Source organism: Cupressus sempervirens, chromosome 1 (genome assembly GCF_028749045.1).
Source record: "Cupressus sempervirens isolate cs-2001-9-10 chromosome 1, ASM2874904v1, whole genome shotgun sequence".
Lineage (NCBI taxonomy): Eukaryota > Viridiplantae > Streptophyta > Pinopsida > Cupressales > Cupressaceae > Cupressus > Cupressus sempervirens.
In genome coordinates, this window is record NC_143118.1 from 513,232,457 (window position 1) to 513,253,757 (window position 21,301).

General features: G+C 35.8%; 1 protein-coding gene across 1 annotated transcript in view; it reads left to right on the forward strand.

Moving 5' to 3' along the window:
* The window catches only part of LOC149578487 (SMAD/FHA domain-containing protein), a 173,972-nt gene that overhangs the window by 21,809 nt on the left and 130,862 nt on the right, over positions 1-21,301 (forward strand). Inside the window, exons 2-3 of the mRNA XM_089829395.1 lie at positions 14,089-14,174; positions 17,464-17,543. Of these exons, the coding sequence (XP_089685521.1) occupies positions 14,089-14,174; positions 17,464-17,543 (166 nt within the window). The remainder of the gene's footprint in view (positions 1-14,088; positions 14,175-17,463; positions 17,544-21,301) is intronic.

Consider the following 21,301-nt stretch of genomic DNA (forward strand, 5'->3'; position numbering starts at 1 on the left):
TATCCAAGCCTATTTTTGATTCATACACTGGAAATCTGATGTCATATGTTCACATGGTGATCTGAGCTGCTGTCTTGAACTGTATGCACTTGATTCTTGGTTGTTGGCCCTGTTTTGGCAGTCAATGGTGTTTTCAGTCCATTGATCCACCAAGCTAGGTCCAAATTTAAACGCGTTGGTGCCAGGTTCTCGCCGGTTGATCCTTGATCCCAGTAGTTAAATATGACAGTTAGAGGTCGGCTTAATTCATGAAATACCTTTGGTTGGTAAACAGATTTGTCACTTCAAAGATAATGGGACTCACCAAATTGTTACCATAGTTGGATAGATTATTTGCAAGATAAAATCTTCCTTTGCAATGAGAGGGGTAGATCCCTTGTATGATGTAAATTTGAGATTTTTGAGTGCGCTTTAACCAAAAATCACATAAGATTCATGTGAACTTAAAACAAGAGATAAACTAATGTACAAGCGTTATCAAAGTGTTGGCCCTCATATGTACCCCGATTAAAAAATTTAAAATGTGGATGTTCCCCATCTCAACTCTTGGATCTTTTATCTCAGTTCTTCTTGGGTCTTGATCCTCATTGAACTAAGTTCAATTGGTTCGAAGTAGTTCATATGGTTCGACAGCGTTGTGCAAGTGCACATGTGCTTAAGATGGTACTAGCAACTACATGCAGATATAAATGGGTCCAATATGGTTCATATTGGTTCAAAATAGTCCATGTCAGTTTGTTTCAAAATATTTTCTAGAGGTTCAACCCAATTCAAAGTTCAAACTCATCAATTTCAAAGGTATGGTTCATCAACTCAAATGCAGATTCGTGTTCAAAACACAGGTTCATTGGTCCAACAGTTGATGTTCAATGATTTGAAGTTACATTAGTCCAACCAATTTGCAGTTCTAGCATCATAAAGTTCAAATGATTTGAGGTTTAAAAGTCAAGATTCTAGATGGAAATTTCAAAAGCCTACTCTCCTCTTCACAATCCAGAATTCATAGTTAATTCCTCATTAAACCCATGAACTCTAGTTAATTTTATAGAAGCCGATGCTCCAAACCTACCATACCGATGTCTTATGAAACAGTGGGGTCGTGCTCAACAAAATTTCCAAATCTATTGGCCCACAGCGGGATGATCACGGTTTTAAACCCACAAACATGGAATGGTTTATTTGACATAAAGATGCTTCTGCTTCATGCTTCATTAGCACGTACTCGGGCCAACATGGAGAATGTGTGCAAGTTGTTTGTCAGAATGCCTGATCTATTGTGGCTTGAAATATCAAGGATGTGAAAGTAAAACTGATGTCCCTTCTTATAAATATCAACCTCATTGCCCATGGATGTGACCGATTTCTCGCACCGAGCATGGCAAAGATATCTACGTAGTTCAAGAACCCATGGGCTCCAAGGAATATAAGCATAAGGAGTTAAATGATGGAGGGAAAAATAATGTGCATGACAATCTTGGATTAACACTTTCTAATGAATTGGAGGATGAACATGGTAATCGAATTCCAGTTCCCCTAGTATCAACTTCCTTGCTCTGAAAGATGTGCTTGGCTAGAGTTGAGCATCAGCTTCTTGAAAACGCTAAAACCAAAAATAAAATACAAGCTCCGAGATACATGCTGTTATTGTGTGTAGAACTGAAACATTTTCTGCCACAACAGATCTAAGAGTTAGATATTCAAAACTCTCATGTACGATGAACAAGCCTGGGCCAAACATTTTGATGACTAGGCAAGCACATCACAGTGAAGACACAAGTGAAATATCAGCGAGCATGGTTTTCTTATAATCCCGCGATACATGATTGGGTATTCATCCAAAATTAGATTCTTCCAGATATCGGATAATGTTTTCGGTAATCATCAAATGTAAGGTAGTGACGGTATACATCATCTCAAGGCAGAGCGAAGTATTCGAAATGTTTGACAAAATGCTTACAGATGAACTTGAGTCCGACTCTCCTGTTCTACTAGAGCTTGAAGGATGACAATCAAATAGTTTGACAATATGTTGGTGAGTGCTCGCTCGCAAAATCAATGCTGAGCCTGAAGGATTTGAGCCTCTCGCATGGCATTTCTTGCATAATTCTGCCCTCCCATATGGCCCGCAAACTCCAAAATGATGATTCATGTTAATTTGATGACAATTGGGGTGAAGGTCTGTGATTGCAGACATCTCGACCTTCCACGACATATGTGATGAGTCAAAATCTTTCTTGGATTTATTTGAAGAAATGAGGAATTTAATGCATTTTGAATTCCTTTGAGGGAAGTGACAAATGAGGATCGGGCCATTGTGAACTTGGATGGAGCACGATGAAATTCTTTGTACTGATGGTGCATGATATGTCATGACGAAACCATGATAATAATTATTGGTTTGCATATAAGAATTAGATCTTTGTTTGAAAACCATACAGGAGTTTGGAAATAGTGGAAGATAATTGTAGAAAACATTTTCTAGTGTCCAGTGTAGAAGGTGCTATGTTCTTGGCATAATCAATTATAAGCCATTGATATACGCACATAAATATATATAAAAGGAGTAGGAGAGAAAATGATACAAATGAAATGATGTGGCAATCTGATTAGGGGGTGGAGATTATGCAGTTTTCAAAGATAAAACAATGAAGTGGAAACTATTGCCATGGCCACCTCTCAATATGTAATAAAATAAGGAAGCATGGTAAAGAAAACGAGGTATCTTTGACCCACTTGTCACAAAACAAACGAAAGGAGAAATGAAATCACTAAGGAATTGGAAAGATGGGAAAGGGGGATTTTTTTCTTTTAAAGAGGGGTAAATGCTTTGACTTGGAGCTATGAACTAGTGAGGCCACAAACGGGGGACCTCATCCCCATTAGATTTGAACCTTGATGACAAGGATAACAACTCAACAACTTAACCATCACAACATGCCACTATTGGCACGGGAAAGGGGGGATTAATTAGTAATTTCTCCCAAGAATTAGTTGTTGAAACTAGGTGGAGGTTGCCCATGACTACTTATTGTAGAAGATTAGAAGAGAAAGGTGTTCTGCTTTTTCTTGTAGTGAGAAGCTACAGGAGGGAGGAGAATACTTCTTTTATGTGCTATTTGTAACAAGGAATAAAGGGGGCAGGAAGTTAATTAATTTTCATTTTCTGAACAGTTTGATGGATATGCAGGGCAAAAATAATCTCTATGTTGTCTTTATTGAGTACTCAGAAATAAAGAGAGATTCAATGGTAAAGTTGTAGGTTTATGTATTGATTTCTCTGATTGAGTGTAACGCCCCGCTAGGGAACCCAAGTGAAATTAACCTATAATGATGCTAAGTTTGCTAAACATTCTTTTTCAAAAGATTGAAACATACAAGATAAGATTACAGAAGCAATAGCTCAGATACATATCACATACATAGATAAGCAAAGCAATACTAGTTACATCTCTCAAGGGTTCCATAACGTTGAATCACATATATAAGTTTTATTAAATTTTAAGTTTGATAATCGAACCAGTCCATGACATAGGAATCAGCGCATCTGCAAAATCTCATGAAAGAATATACAAGTACAAAAGGGTGCATACTCATCCACTGCACATTTTGCAGGGTATGAAATGCTAAAAGAACATACATCATGATAAGAACATCATCCCGTAGGATCTCAACAACTGAAGTACAAAATTTCAGAGTATGAACATACAACATAATCATCAGTGGAAAGAATGGAACAACTACATCAATGGTATAATCAACATCAGTGTCCAGCTGTTGGATCTCAATGGCAAAGAATCCCTACCTCCCGGCCTTTGTGGAACCTAAGTGACCTCGTGAGATTTGTAGTGTCTGTCGGATATCTTCTATCTGATTATTGCTCAAAAGGAACCACATATACTCTCAAATATATATATTAATTGACTATATTAAACTGACTCGATCTGTTCAAACTCTGTACATATGCAACGGTCATATCACAGTATGAATATGATTCCATTATTCACTATTATCATGAGCCGCTTCATTGTGTTATATCACTGATTGAGATCAGAAGTTCTGAATTGCTAAATACCAATCATGATTCGATTTCTTGAAGCACTGATTGTGATTTAGTATAATGGATCCTAACTAATGATTAAGGACAACTGTTAAGGGTTGTCTTACATAGAGACATGACCCTATGTGCCCAAAGGGCACGTAGAGTCATGTCTCTACATGAGACACAACACCTCAATCCTTATATATACAAAGTGGCATGATCGTTTGGAAACACATCAATATAACACATGCTATTACCAGCGATCTGCATTCTTATATCCACATGCGATTAAAAGAAGAAAGCATCAACATTATTCATTGAAGGATTCAAATACAAGTAAGATATCAAGATTCATTTCTTGAATGATCTAGTTATATCCTCATTGTGATAAGTATTGGAATTAGAGCAGTCAAGTCTGAACACAATTTAAAGAATAAAGTTCTACTGCTGATCTCATTTTCCTTAACATGGTATCAGAGCTTGGCTGGTATAACGAGCATTAAACCGACTATGATTGATTCAATATCACTGAAATTTTATTCATCACATCAACCATGGTAAATAATTTAAGAGTTGAGGATAGACTAGAAGGCGCCTTTAACTTTGTTTCATGAAAAATTCGAATCACAGCAATACCTTAAAAGAACTTAAATTGGAGTCATTTATAGAGGAAAACAAGGAAATACCTAAAGATGAATCAGAAACATTAACATGGAAAAAACAGAATAATAAAGCTAAGAAATTAATCATTGATTGAGATAAAGATCATATTCTTCCATCAATAGCAAAACTAACAATTGCTTATGAAGTGTTCAAGACCATTCAAGATACACTTGAGATAAACAATGCAACCAAATTGCTTACATTAAAACAACAACTCCTAAACATTAAGATGGACAAAGGAGGTAAAATTGCATCCTATTTCTCCAAAATCTGTGAATTAAGAGATCAACTCCTTACCATTGGAAACAATCTTGAAGATGTTGAATTATCCCTAATAGCCCTTAGAGGACTGCCAATATCATGGGAATCATTTATTTAATGCATCAGTCGTCCCTCTATACCCAAATTTGATCAACAAAAAAATGAATGTACTCAAGAAGAGGCTTGACTAATCTCAAGAGGTATCATCTCTAACAAGGAGGAAGAGATTCAAGCATTATATACAAAATCAAGCAATAAGAACGGAAAATTCAAAAGGAAGAGAGGAAAGAAAACCTATAAGAAAAGATATCTTGTGATATTGCTATCAGGATTTAAAGATATCTGTCAGAAGTCCAATGTTATAAATGTGACAAATTTGGACATACTCACATGTATTGTCCAAAAAGGAAGAAAAATCCTGTCAACATGGCTGAAGTCAAGGAAGTAGTAGACAAGGATAAAAAATATTCACTATTCTACCATGCCTTATCTAGTGAGTTAAACACTAATAAAATCACCTTTATAATCGATAATGGAGCCTCTAGACATATAATCAGATTTAGAGATAAATTTGATACTCTTGAAGAATATTCAACTGAAGAAATGACAATAGGCGACAACTCCACTTACCCTATGAAAGGAATTGGGACCTGTTCCATATAACTAAGCACCGGCGTTAACTTGCACCTAAAAGATGTCCTATTTGTTCCTGGAATCAAAAGAAACCTTATCTCTATATCTAGTCTAGCAAATCAAGGATATTGGATTGCTTTTCTAGAAAATAAAGTTCTGTATTGGTCAAAAGTTTCAAAGATAAAAAATGCTATTTCTATTGGAGTTAGAGAAGGGCGCCTATACAAACTTTGTAATTCCACAAATCTAGCCCTAAATCATGAAATTGGGAAGACAAATGAGATTTGGCATAGAAGACTAGGGCATCTGAATTTTAAAGCGTTACCCTCTATAGAGAAAATTGTAAAAGGCTTACCTAACCTTGAACTTGAAAATGAAACGATATGTAAAGGGTGTGCATTAGGAAAGAACCCCAAAATCCCTTTTCATCCTAGTGAATATAAATCTAAGAACATTCTTGAACTCATTCATACTGATCTATGTGGACCCATGTCAGTACCTTCATTAGGAGGATATTCATACTAAATCTTTGTGGATGACTATTCTAGGAAAATCAAGATATATTTCCTCAAATTGAAAGAATCAAGTGAGGTTCTATCCAGATTTAAAGAATTCAAAGCTTTAGTTGAAAACCAAATTGGGATGAAGATCAAAATTTTAAGATCTAATAATGAAGGAGAATATATCTTCGAGAACTTTAAAGAATCCTGTATATCTATTGGGATTAAGAGGGAGTATATTGTATCATATAATCCTGAATAGAATGGAGTAGTAGAAAAAAAATAGAACTAAGAAACTAAGTAGCAGAAAAAAAAATAGAACTAAGAAACTAAGGCAATGATGCACGATCAAAATTTGCATACAACATTTTGGGTTGAAGCATCTAATACTATTGTATATATTCAAAAAAGATGTCCTCATGGAATTCTAGAAAACATAACCGCTGAAGAGGTCTTCTTAGGAAATAAACCCGATCTAAGTCATTTACGAATCTTTGGTTGTCCTGTATATATCCATATTCTTAGGGAGAAAAGAACTAAACTAGAGCTCTCAGGAAAGAAAGGCATATTCATTGGCTATAGTGATTCTTCCAAAGCCTACAGAGTATATGTGCCAGGATCGAGGACAATTGAAATAAGTAGAGATGTCAAGTTTGATGAAGATACTGCATACAAAACTTCTAAAGATATAGAAGAACCTAATGATGATTCCATTCTTGAGAATAATGAAAGTTCTATGATTGAGACGGAGAGTGGTATAGAAGATAATGGACCCACTACACCTAATCTTAAGGATAACCCAAATCCACTCATTAAGAAAAGACCCTTAAGGGCAAGAAAAGTGTTTGAAGAAAACAATGCGGCCCCTGATGAAATGCCTAGAGAAATTGAGAGGACAAGAAATCATTCATGTTATGTTACTCACCTAAATTAGTCCACTAAATCAGAACCTTTTGATGTTGAAGAAGTTCTAAAATCTCAAGCCTGGAAAGATGCCATGATTGAGGAATGTCAATCTATATTAAAAAACAATGTTTGGGATATTATGCCAAGACCCAAAGACAAATCTGTTGTCTCCTTAAGATGGTTATTCAAAACCAAATAGGCACTTGATGACAATATTGAAAAACACAAAGCTTACACATTTGTCAGAACCATACTTGCAATAACTGCATCCAAAGGTTGGAAGGTACATCAGATGGATGTAAAGACAACATTCCTGAATGGAGTCATTAATGAAGAAGTATGCTTGGAACAACCAAAAGGGCTTGTTATCCATAACAAAGAGTCACATGTATGCAAACTGAAGAAAGCTCTCTATGGTCTTAAACAAGCTCCCAGGGCATGGTATGAGAGAATAGATAGCTACCTTATCAAATTAGGGTACTCAAGAAATGAAGCAGATCCTAAAATATACTTCAAGAAATCAGAGGGAGATATGTTAATACTAGTTCTGTATGTTGATGATGTTCTGATAACAGGCGACGACCATCTTATTGTTAAATGTAAGCAAGACCTCATATCAAAATTCAAAATGAAAGATTTAGTTCTTCTACACTACTTCTTGAGATTAGAAGTAAGACAAAAGGAAGAATACATTTTGCTAAACCAAGGGAAGTATGCCACTGACATATTGAATAAATTTGGCATGATGGACTGCAAATCGCTATCCACACCTATGGAAACAAATCTCCATAGTCTCAAAATTGAGACATGAGTCTGAGGCCATTAATCCTACATGTCATAGACAGATAATTGGATCATTAATGTACTTACTAAACATACTTAGTAAACACCCGTCCTGATATTTGTTATGCCACAATTGCACTAAGTTAGTTAATGTGCAAACCTAAGAAGATTCACCTCATGGCAGCAAAGCACATTTTGAGGTACTTGCGATGCACTATTGGACTTGGTTTGAAATATGAAAAAGTTGAGCTATAGCTTCATGGATATTCAGATTTTGATTGGGCTGGATGTTCTACTAATTGAAAGAACACTATAGGATGCTGTTTTAGTCTTGGCTCTACAATGATATCCTGGTTTAGCAAGAACCAATCTTCTGTTGCTCTAAGTTCCACTGAAGTAGAGTACATAGTCACATCCATGGCAACTCGAGAAGCAGTGTGGTTAAGGAAGTTACTGGTTGGGCTATTTGGGAAGCCTCTAAAATCTACAGTTATACATTGTGATAATCAGAGTTGTATCAAACTCTAAGTGAATCTAGTCTTCCATAACAAATCAAAGCATATAGAGATACTAGTCCAGTACATCAGAGATTTGGTAAAAATAGGTGTCATCAAGTTGGAATACATCAACACTGAAGAGCATTTTGCCAACATATTCACCTAACCTCTTGCAAAGTTGAAAGTGGAATACTTCAGAGGAAAACTTGGTATGACAAAACTATAATTGTAACTCCTGAGATAATCTCTCAGTTGTAATATATGTATATAACTTTTATTGTTGTTCAAAGAGTTACTATTGTGCACATGTGGTTGTTTATGAAAGGTGATGATCTTTCATTTTATGAGATGTTAGGTTTCTATTGTAAGGTGATAACCTTAACAATAGATTGACTTGTTGTCATAGACTTCATTAAGTTATTATCTCGGAATGTGCCGGATAATATGACAATAAAAGTTTCATGATTGACTTCTATTCTTGTCACGGAATGAGCCAGAAATCATGGTACTACTTGTGTTGTTATCTAAGCTCTTGATCCATTTGTCATATGAATACTTGTTTTGGAGTGTACCAAAATTCATAGCAATGAAATCATGATAGACTATCTTGGTCTCGGAATGAACTGAAGATTTCTTGAAGCATTGAATGTGATTTAGTACAATGGATCCTAACTAATGATTAAGGATAATTGTTAAGGGTTATCTCATATAGAGACATGACCCTACATGCCTAAAGGGCATGTAGAGTCATGTCTCTACATGAGACATAACACCTTAGTCCTTATATATACAAAGTGGCATGATCGTTTGGAAACACATCAATATAACGCATGCCATTACTAGCGTTTTGCATACTTATATCCACCTGTGATTGAAAGAAGAAAGGTAGATTCCTTCTGCTTAGTGTGCTCTGCACTGTTCGCTTTGTGTTGTGAACTTGATTGCCTAGTTTGGGCAGCTAAGCATTTTTGGCATTCAACCTTCATGTGACCAAACTTGTCGCAATAGTTGTATTGAATGTTCTTCTTCTGAGAGCCTTCTGAATCTGGAGTAGAGGATTTCTGCTAAGACTTGCCTTTATCCTTTTGCAAGGATTTAGTAGCAAAGGCTTGCTTTGTGGACGTGGAGGTGGAGCTGCTACCAAACTGTTGTTTCCACTGATATTGCTGAAGCAGGAGTGTGGAGAGATCTGTTAATTTCAGAACAATACCAGAAGAAGTGATGTTGAGAGTCTCGATAAAATGCTCATAGCGCTTGGGTAAACTTGGTAAACTCCTGAGAGTGATGACCACAATGTCCTCTTCCTCCATCTTGCGACCAATGGCAAGCAATTGATCACGAATTTCCTGAATCCTATTCAGGTGAGCTTGGAGTGATATTCGCTCATCCATGATAATAGAAAACAAAGTGTTCTTCAAGAAGAAAGCTCTGTTATCGTCAAAAGTTCGTCAAAAGTTTCATGAAGATATTTGAGACGTGTCCATATCTCAACAAAGTGTTCTTCAAGAAGAAAGCTCTGTTATCGTCAAAAGTTCGTCAAAAGTTTCATAAAGATATTTGAGACGTGTCCATATTTCAACAGCTATCTTGCCGGATGGAATTTGAGAGAGCTGATCACTAGCTATAGATAATTTGAGAAGCATCACCGCCTCTTGCTTATTTAGATCCCATGTATCTTGATTAGTACTAGGGGCAATCAGACTCTGTGTAATACCCAGATAAATCTGATTAGTATTTAGATATTGAAAAATTGCTATTATTTGCTGCTTCCAAGTGCCATAATTTTGACCATTGAATTTTGAATTGCTCTCGAGCAAAATATTAGTCAAAGATGTTATAGCACATTTTCCAATGAAAAAACCTGAAAATCTGTGAAGGCACATACTTTGAGGCAAAAAAATGGTGGACCCAAAAAATTTGAAGGGGTAACCAAAAGAGAGCTCGAAAAACCTAGAAAGAATATGTTGTCGGTTTTTGGATCCGCTGGCTCAAAAATTGAGGCACAAAAATCGAGGCACCCAAAAAAAAATAGATGACAACCCAATTGAGATGTCGAAAAACCTACCAAGAATGTAAAAATTGTTTTTTGATCCATTAAAGAAAATTAGGATTTTGAACAAAAATGGCCCTGCTGCAAAAAAGCCACAAAAAATGGCATAAATGTGCAGAAAAAAAAGTGACAGTTGCAGAAAATGGCCATAAGAAGTAGATATCACAGAAAATAATTTGAAAACTATTGCTTTGATAATTTTGAACAAGAAACTATAATATTTTTCAAAACAATTCAAAGAATTGGCTTGGATACCATTTTACAATGTAATTGGTAAAATACTTGCTTGATATTAATAGATACCGGGAGGTCAATATATACAAAATAATAAAACGATGTTTCCTTAAGAAACGATTGTAAAGAATAGAAACATTCTATTCTAGCGAAAAGAAAACTAAAGAAAGCTAACAAATAACTACAGACTAACTAATATTAGAAACATTCTAATATTTACAATAGATTACAAATAGATAATCATTAACTAATAATAGAAACTTATCTATCATTGTAATAAAGCCTAGGATCATTTTTCTATGTTGCTTTTGACGTCTCTTGAAGGAACATTGTGACATGTACTTTACCTTTGCTGAACTTAAGACATTGCCTTGAAAGTTCTGTAAGACTTGAGTGCCTCTGCTAAAATTTAATTCTTAAAAATAATTACAATATTTCTGCTCAGCATTGAAGTAGTATGGTTTTTTTGAACATCATTCAATTCCTGAAAATAGCCATACATATTACATACATCAAGAGTAACAGAAATGACACAGCTTTTTCATTATATCAGCACCAAGAACTTGTTGTTGGTGAATTCTGCACTAATCCTATCTTCAATTTTGTTTTGGATGGTGTGAGTATTGATGCCCGGAAAGTCATTCGATACACTGTAAGTCATTCTGCAGTAACAGTGAGGGGATCATCTAAAACTTTATTTTTTATTTTTTGGCAGGTTGCCAATAACTTCTCTCGTTTCATCAAATTCTGATTAATATTCACAAGTTTCCACCCTATGCTTTTGAACCACATTCCACATTGATTCTCTGTATTTGCAATGATCTTTTCAGCAATCAAGACATTAATATGTACCTGTATTATTTCCTGAATTCTTCAACATCCCTTCCAAGGGTCATTTTTGTTCTTTTGTGCTTTTAAGTTCGTTTGAGTTTCCTGTTCTTGAAAATCTACTTTTTCTTAGGTGACCTTCACTTGAGTAATGAAGTCCAAAGTTTCTGCTTTCATTTAACTTATCCATCCTCATAGCATTTTACCATAAGACCAACATACGTGTATGTTTGTGATGACTCCTTTCTCAATGGTTCCTTTAGAATCAGCTATCTCCAAAGGTGAATTAAAAGGATTCTCAATGGATTTGGTGTAAGATGACAAAACCTACTCTTTGATTTCTTACTTTTTTTTTGTTCTTGGCATCAATTTAGCATCAGAGACCTGAAAATTATGCATATCTCCTTAAGTTGTTGAAGGGCCAAGATCCACATAAGTAATGCTATATCCACCTTTATTTTCCTTTCTATATTCTTCTCTGACATAGGTTGAGCAACTTCAACACATAGGCTACCTGCTAAATAATAAACTGCCAACCTCGATTCAATGTTGAATCTTCTTTGGCTCGGCTGTCCATTCAATTAAATTGGCAACCATATTAAATCCTGGAGCCACTAATTTTATAACTTGCTTCTTCTTTTGTAGACTCCATTGCAACCACGGAGAAGAAGATGCCTGTAAGGACTCTCAAATGTCAATGGATGATGGGTTCATTGATGTATCGATAACACATGATGAAAGAGTCTCATTGTGGGGAACATTTCTAACTAGTATTGCAAGAGGGGCAAAATCATCATGAGGTGGTGATGTAATAATTGTAGAAGAGGAAATGGAAGGAATTTGCTGCTGGCAATTATTAAGAGGTTTGTTAAAGAACTATATACTCCCATTCTTCTTTTGCTTCTTTGATTGCACCCATTGGCTTTTCTCTTGGCTTTGACCTTGTCAACATGATTTTAAGATCATTTTCACATGCTCTTGCAAGTTCTCCCCTTTTAATTGGATCTTCATCATCTCCACCATCACACTGAAAAACATTTTCTGAATTCTTGACTAGAGTGGAAACTCATGGATTAGAAGTCATGATCACTATGTTGTTTTTCTGTGTATATTTAATAGGTGCCAAGCGAGGAAGTTTTCACTCTTCCTAGATACTTATCAGTGGTGCCCCTCCACCAAGGGTTACCACTCTTCACATGTGGCCCTATTAAGTATATTATTATAATAATTATCACTTATAGTTAATTATATATTAATTTATATAATTGAATATAATCATATTATCTCAATAAATATCATTATTATATTATCAATATAATGATAATAATAATAAATATAATTATTAAATAATCAATATAATTATGGTATAACAATATAATAACTATATTATCAATATAATTATTAACAACCTTTATGTTACCCCATTCTTGGCTTGAAGGAATCCGACCATAGATACAATAACATTAGCACTCCCTCTTTGCTAGGGAGGAATCAATATAAGTTATGTAGTAATATCCACCATGGCTACTCTACGAGGGTGGGTTCATCATTGCTACTCCCATAAATGGAAATGCAGATGATGACAAGTGGTCATTGCGGAATCACTCAACATAATGTTGGCATCTTATTATGACGTTCATCATAGCTACACTGGATGGTGAATAAACACAAGTCATGGTGTCTCTCACGTGACATCCATCATAGACATGAAAGCTTCTATGCCTGCATGAAGAAGCTCTAAGCTTTTCCACAATTAATTTGAATGGGTTTCTTTGAGTGTGATTGGAGGGCACAAGATGTCTTGCATCATACCCAATTTGAAGGGTTGTTTATGCTGTTTTTCCTTTATTGCAGAAATGTGCAGAATGTTTGGCATGCCCAGTTCAAGGGTTTGTCATTTCTATGGCTACGGTTTTCCTGAGCAGTGCAACAGTTTTTTCGGCAATTTAGTTTTCCACACTAGCATCTGCTAGAGGTTGGGGTTCTCTGCATGAGATCCTTTGTGTTGGTATTCTTGTTTTGGATGATTTTTTCGACAAAAATAGTGATTTTCTTGCAAAAGGGTTTTTATTGTGCGATGGACTTTTGCTACTTGCAGTACTGTGCAATGAGTTTTTCTGCACAGATTGCTCTTTGTTTCTCTTTGTTTTTTTGGCAAAATTTTAAGAACAAAGTTGTGGCTTTGAATATTTGACACAATGTTTTGAAGATTTTTTATAGAAAGGTTGTTTCCAGCAGGGTAATGGTCGTGTAAGTTATTTTTTTTAAGTCAGTCATATTTAGTATGTTTCCATTCTTCAAGTTGTTTAGTTAGTTTAGTCACTTTCGTTTCTGTCTTTGGTTCTCAATTCTTTTGTAATTGCTTATTCAAAGATTATTCCTCTCCTTTGTTTGAGATAGAATGCCTCAATCAATTATCATATCACTAATACACGTTCATTTTACATATTAAATCTTGCAATACCAAATCGTAAGCCAAATGCCGTAATGTTATTTACAAATATTGTATCTTCTCAAATAATTAGTTGAATTTGAATATTATTATTTTGTAATACTGCCTCTTGTGAAGTTGGCCCATTAGTTATTGACTGCTCATTGCCTATTTACCTGTTCCATTTGGCATATATGATAATAAAATTCTGAAATTTAGTAATTGAACTTGATGTTGAAAAATGATTGTGATTGTGAATGCAGTTCCCAGAAAGGAGCATATATGTTTGGACGCAGTGATCAATGTGATTTTGTTTTGGAGCATCCTACCATTTCTCGATACCATGCTGGTAGGTTTAGTTAGATTTGCTTGATTAAGCAGATTGATTCATGATTCAAATCTCAAAGTTACTTTGGTTTTGCAGAAAGTATAGAATCAAGTACATGATTCAATGTGCTTAATTCTCTGTTCTTATCTATATATTACCTGGACTTTTCATTAATATTTTTTAGTATGTTTTCAATTCCAACATTAGATAGGTATACAAAATCAATTTAATTTTTGGAGTATAAAACAGGAAGGGAGCAGACACCACAATAGCATGACCACAAGATATACATAACACGTACGTTCATGATGTGATTGAACAACAATGTTTGATAAATGATCAGCAATTTCCTTTTTGGTTGTCAAGACTCAATATACTTATAGTCCATTATGTCTCATGTATAGTTTGTTACGAGTCTCAATTCACTTGAATTAACTGATTGTCTTTTTGTTCCTTTATGATCTCCATAGACTGCCTACCTCTTTAATGTATTTGGAATAGCTGTCAATCCCAACAAAATATGAGTAGTTTTCTTTACATGCACCCTTTGTTTTAGGAAATTTAATCTAGTGTTATGCCTTATTCTTCTATGGTACTTATTCTAATGAATACATCCACAATTAGATTTTCATGTTCTCTTTCATCTTTTCATAAACATGACAAGCCAATTCTCAGAAAATTAATCACTGATTGGAAGGGTTTTAAAATTCATTTTTTATATATAACAATTAATATACATTTATGGTGAAAATTAAAAAAATTCAATTTATGTTATTGGTTTGGTATTTTTGTCTTCGTGTTTTATCTGATTTTATAACTTTGCACTTTGGTTTGATTGAATTTCACAGTTTTTATCCACTACACAGAGGTGGCTCTATTTTTAGGTTGCCACGTGCATCCCTTCCCAGATACGTTTATCAGATACCCAGATATGGATATTATGATCCCAGACAGCAGAATTTTGTATCTAGTAATTTATATACGAGCCTGCATTTGGCTGTGTCCAATATGTCTGGATATGAATCCAAACCATTTGATGCTATATCCAGCTTAGGGTTATAAAAAGATGTTAAAAAATAAAAAGTACAAACTAAAGAAATAATACTTCAGAATTAATTAGTCTACACACATTTAAATCATTACAGACACATAGTTTATAACAGATGAAATATCATGAATGAAACATAGAAAACTAATTTCTATGTTAGATGGTGTTGGAGATTTGACATATTTGCAATTTTAGGAGGTACCATATTCATTTCCATGTAACTCCATTTCCTTGTTAAATGGGTGGTGCTTACTTTCAACGTTCAATCTATTCACAAAATTCTTATTGTTTTGGATACGACCTTGTTGAGTTTTACATTGATAATATTGAATACGTTTACATTTTTGTTTCCAAACTAAAGTAGAAATAAACTTTCTCCTTTTTGGTTGGTATTGACTGGCAGCTAGACACCCAGTTTCACCTATTTTAAGATTGAAAAGTTTAATCAATCTATAACATAACATTGATTATCTGATTATAAACTTTGCACTTAGGTTTGATTGAATTTCACAATTTTTATCCATTACACAAAGGTGGCTCTATTTTAAGATTGCTACATGCTTCCCTTCCCAGATACGTGTATCAGATAGCCAGATATGGATATTATGATCCCAGACAGCAGAATTTTGTATCTAGTAATTTATATATGAGCCTGTATTTGGCTGTGTCCAATATGTCTGGATATGAATCCAAACCATTTGGTGCTATATCCAGTTTAGGGTTATAAAAAGCAGTTAAAAGTACAAACTAAAGAAATAATACTTTAGAATTAATTTGTACGCACACACTTAAATCATTACAGACACATAGTTTATAACAGATGAGATATCATGAATGAAAAATAGAAAACTAATTTCTATGTTAGATGGTGTTGGAAATTCATCATATTTGCAATTGTAGGAGATACCATATTCATTTCCATGCAACTCCATTTCCTTGTTAAATGGGTGGTGTTTACTTTCAAAGTTCAATCGATTCACGAAATTCTCATTGTTTTGGATACGAGCTTGTTGAGTTTTACATTGATAATATTGAATACATTTACTTTTTTGTTTCCAAACTAAAGTAGAAATAAACTTTCTCCTAATTGGTTGTGTATTGACTGGCAGCTATACACCCAGTTTCACCTATTTTAAGATTGAAAAGTTTAATTAATCTATAACATAGCATGATTGAAAAGTTTAATCAATCTATAACATAACATAACATAAACCTAAAGATGACTTATATTTTTGTTTCTTGTATAAGCAGGATTTGTTTTCAGAGGAGCCTTAGATAGTAGCTTAATGTTTCAGTAGTCAGTAGAATCAATGCATGAATCTAATAAATGACATGGCCTGCTCATAATCTTAAGTAAATTGCAGTATTTTTATCCACATTGTTGTATTTAAGTTGACCGCTTTGTAAATTGTGATATTGCTATCAAGATTCAATGGTGCAGTTTTTGAGTCAAATCCATTGACCCATGTTTCATGAGTGACAGTTCACAAAAACCCATCTCTCATGAGAATGAATGGAACACTTAGCACTCATTGCATCTAGGTGATGCTTATAGGGATGAAACGTCAAATCCTTTGTGGGAGGTCACCCATTCTCTTATTGCTCCAACTCAAGCATGCTTAACCATGGAGTTTCCTCAAGGTTAAGCCCACTTAGCTTGCTAGTCAGTCACCCATCCTAGTAGTCCTCTACTTTTAACTTAGCCATGGATTTTCCTCCAAGGTTTAGCCCTTTTAGCTTAACCTTTGAGCAGAAAGCTAAGTGGGCTTGACCTTGGAGGAAGCTACATGGCTAACCCCACTTAGCTTGCTACAATATTGGGACAGGGGACCTTCATTGAAGGGCCCGATGCTTCACCCTTGTGAGCATCACCTAGATAAAATGAGACTTGGTGTATCATTCATTCTCATGAGAGATGGGTTCTTGTGAACCACTACTCATGAAACATGGGTCAATGAATTTGATCAAAAACTACATAGTTGAATCCCAATAACAATATCACAATTTGACTTGCTATGGAAAACATCTCCTACTTACGTTGTAAATTGTTCATATGATCCCAAATGTAATTCACATTCTTCTTACTGAGCCTCTTAATGAGCATACATGTTTTGTTTTAGACTCTAATGACATTAGATATGGATAATTTTCTTGTGGAATGAACTCAGTATTGTTTCTGCAACTGCATTTAGTGTGCAAAATGATCACATGTATTTTGATGTCTTTTTAGTCCAGTAATCTTGCATGTGGCTGTGTTTTCAGTTCTACAGTACAGAGGAAATGGTGATGCATTTCTTTATGATCTTGGAAGTACTCACGGTTCGTTTGTCAACAAGATCCAGGTATTAGTCTGTAGAAAGCAATGAACAATATTTATCAAATTTGATGCATGTTTGTTGTGAACATACTAGGTTACAAGGCATTTTGCATGGATATACACATTGCAAAGATTCTATTTTCTTTGCTTAGGTGTCACATAGTTGGATTTGTTTGCACGTGCTAGGAAAGTAGTAAATTGGTTATAGATCCTTTTGTAATAACTCACAATCTGCTTTAATGAATCAATATGAGTTTTGTTCAGTTCTTTTTTTATGAAAGTGGTATGACTATGAAACTCTTGGTTACCTATGAATCATGTCTTGTGGATCATATCAGATGTATTAATTCCGATTAGACAGTTTTTTAACTTCCTAGACTCATGGTCTACCCATCAAATGGCAAAAAGAAGCCAAACCTGAGTCTTACTAAGATTGACCACGAGCTGCCGTTGATCGCAAAAAGAAGCCAAACCATCTAGGAGTCGCTGTAAATTGTCAAGGGAAGAGGCCAGCAGGATTACATCGTCTGCAAAAAGGAGAATAGAGCTCAAAACTTGATGTAAATAGCACCCATCACCAAGGTGTGAGGAATTCACGAGGAAGTCCTCGAGCTCGTCGATATATAGACCAAATAGAGTGGGCGAGAGGGGGCACCCCTGTTTGACCCTGATAGTGCTCTAGATCAGAACAGAGAAGCCCTCAGGAGTCCTGAATCTACCAACCACAGACTCATAGAGTCTCACAATAGGATTTAGCAACATATCCAAAATCCCAATCTCACTAAGTGTCTGGAATAGGGCCATCTTGGGAGTGGAATCAAAAGCCTTCCGAAAGTCTACAAAACAGTAGTAGTCTTTCTCAGACTGGTGCCTAGTGTCCTCGATAATAGCCTATAGAGTGAAGATGTGATCCATAGTCTGGTACTCAACACGAAAATCGGCTTGGCCTCTTGCTCTACAACCTCTCATGGGAAGTTCACTGGATAACATAGTCTTCAGAGTTGTGGCATAAAGTTTGGCAAATGTATGCCCAATCATGATGGTCCTGTACTTGTCGGGGTCAGAGACAGGCCCAGACTTATGAATAGGATAAATCACATGTCTCGACCAAGAATCAGGAAAACCAATGCAAACCGCTCTATTAAATAGTGTAGTGAGGTAGGAGCCAAGGACTGAGGCACCAAGCTTGAAAAGTTCGGCCTGGAAACCTTCCTCACCTGCTGCTATGTTGCATCTCATAAGTTTGACCTGGAAACCTTCCTCGTCTGTCGCTCTGCTGCATCTTATGGATCTGATGGCCTCGTAAACACTGGAGGGGGTGAATAGATGGTAGTAAGGAGGCGGAGTGAGATGGAGAGATGGTTGGTGAGGAATGTCATAAAGTGTAATGGTATGAGAGGTCAGGGAGTGGAAGTCAAGGATGGAGGGCGGGGGGGAACACTGAGGAAATAAGGTGTGCCAGAAGATCTGGGGATTGTGAATAAGCGTGGAGCAAAGGGATCTACACTGCGAAGAAACAACAAAACATTTCTTACAGCGAAGAAAATGGTGGTAAGAATAGTGCAGATGGGTGAAATTAGGACAATGGGTCTCAAAAGCGAAGCAAATGGAGCGATGAAACAATTTGCAGTCGGCGTTGAACCATTGGTTCATAGGGAAAGTATTTCGACGCTTAGATCTGTCAGAAATGGTAGAGCGATGGGGGATAGAAAGGATGGAAGACTCCCAAATGACATCAACAAGTAAATCAAACATGGAGGAGGCCTCACACGAATCACTGAAGGAAGCAAGTGACAACAACTGTCGAAGATGGAAGGAAAAGAGCTCATCATCACCCTTGAGAAAATAGAAACGAGTAGGTGGTGTGCAACGATAGGCGAGAGGCAAGGGGATAGAGGAGAAGGCAATAGGTGGGGGGAAACGTGGAGAACAATGCTAAGAAGGGCATGGTCGGCAAAGGGGAGACATGAATCAGTGAAGTTGTGAATGGAAGGAATGAGGGAGGAAGAAGTGAGGGCATAGTCCACCACACTCGCGCCACCACCATGGGGCCAACAAGCAAAGAGCTCAGACTCAAGAAAGGAAGATAGGCCGTTCAGAATGAACAAACCAAACAACTCACAAAGTTGGAGGAGGTGACGACTGTAATAGGAAAGCGGCCCAAGAGCATCATCTGAGGTACATTGAAGTCCCATACTCTTCGGATCTATCTCAGTAGTGCAGATTGAATCAAAGCCACGGTCATGGATAGTAAAATCTAAATATTATGTGAGTCTCAAAATAGTTTTTCTACTCAGAGGAAATATATATGTTAGAATTTAAATCTTGCTGGGGCTTGATCAAGAAGGAAAGAAGCTAGAGGGTGAAAGCCTAAGGCATGAATTAGAATTCACTGGTCATCCTCCCTACTAAGAGATCCTTAGAGGTGCTTGTGTATTGAATGGCTTTCGGTGTCCTACAATAATCTAAGTTTTCAGTTTGTGTTTAGGACAGGTTCTCGTACAAGAACTTGATTCGTAGGTTCAAATTTCTTTTTTTCATTATGGCTCGAAGGGATTCATTGCATATATATACCTACATACATATATGCATTATATATACTAAAGAATAAGCGAAATATACAAGAGTGTAAAACTAAATCATTTCATAATATGATGCTTGACCATTGATCAATGCCAAAGATAAACATTATAACATGATTCCATCATTCTAATGAAAATCATTGCATTGAATTACTGAATTAAAATATTTTTCGTGAAAGTTTGAAAGTTGAAACATGACACGAAGTTTAATTGTCATCAATAATCAAAGTTTTGATCAATCATCAAATGGATTATCAAAAAATGCGTTTTCTATAAGATTTTCATTTTCCGCAGTTGCTAGTAGATCCTCATTATCACCCAAATAGGTTTTGCTAGCACTAGATCGACTGAGTTCCATGTCCTCATCGTCATCCACATCAACCATAGTGTCTCTTGCGAGATCCTGAATGGTCATATCCAAGTTAGCAGACTCAATTGCTATACCCCACAACTTCTTTGCTCCTTTTTTGTATTTCGGATCCTTGGGTGCCACAAGATGCAAATTGGTGTGAATAAATACCAAGTCAACTTTTTTTGCAACCAACTAGTTACATTGACTGAGTGGACAAAGGAGTAAGTACTCTAGTCCTACTCAACAAAAAAAGAGCTAGTAACTTGAAGAGAGAACAAACAAAATAAAAAATAAAAAGTACAAGATAAATTCAAGAATTTCAAGTGTAAAATTCTACAATGGAAGTGATCGAAAAAGAGAAAAATTAAAAAATTTAAAACTTACTTGCAAGAGGATCTTAATGGCAAGATGTTGGAGGTACACATAATCCTGACCATGAAGGTACTACCATGTAATTGTGTCCATTCTGTTTTGGTTGTTTATAACAAGAGGGAGATCTTTTCTTGAGATGAATGATCCAAATTCTTCTCTAACAACTGTCTTCACCTTTGGATCACTACAAAGGTTGCTAAGTGGTCTCTTGTACCCACAAACAATCTCAACATCTATATATGGTGGTAGTCTACCACGAATATCGAGTACCTCTACACTATAGTATCTAGGAAAGAGAGCATAGGTGAGGAGGTGAAGAGGCGTGGTCATTTTGTTTTAGCAATGGCTAACAATTGTTATTTTTCCAGAGATCACTGCAAATGTAGCTGCATTGCCATTTTGGTATATACTTTCCAAATGGAAGCCATCTCTCTAATATAGGATGAAGTATGGATAGACATGTACCTTCACAGGACA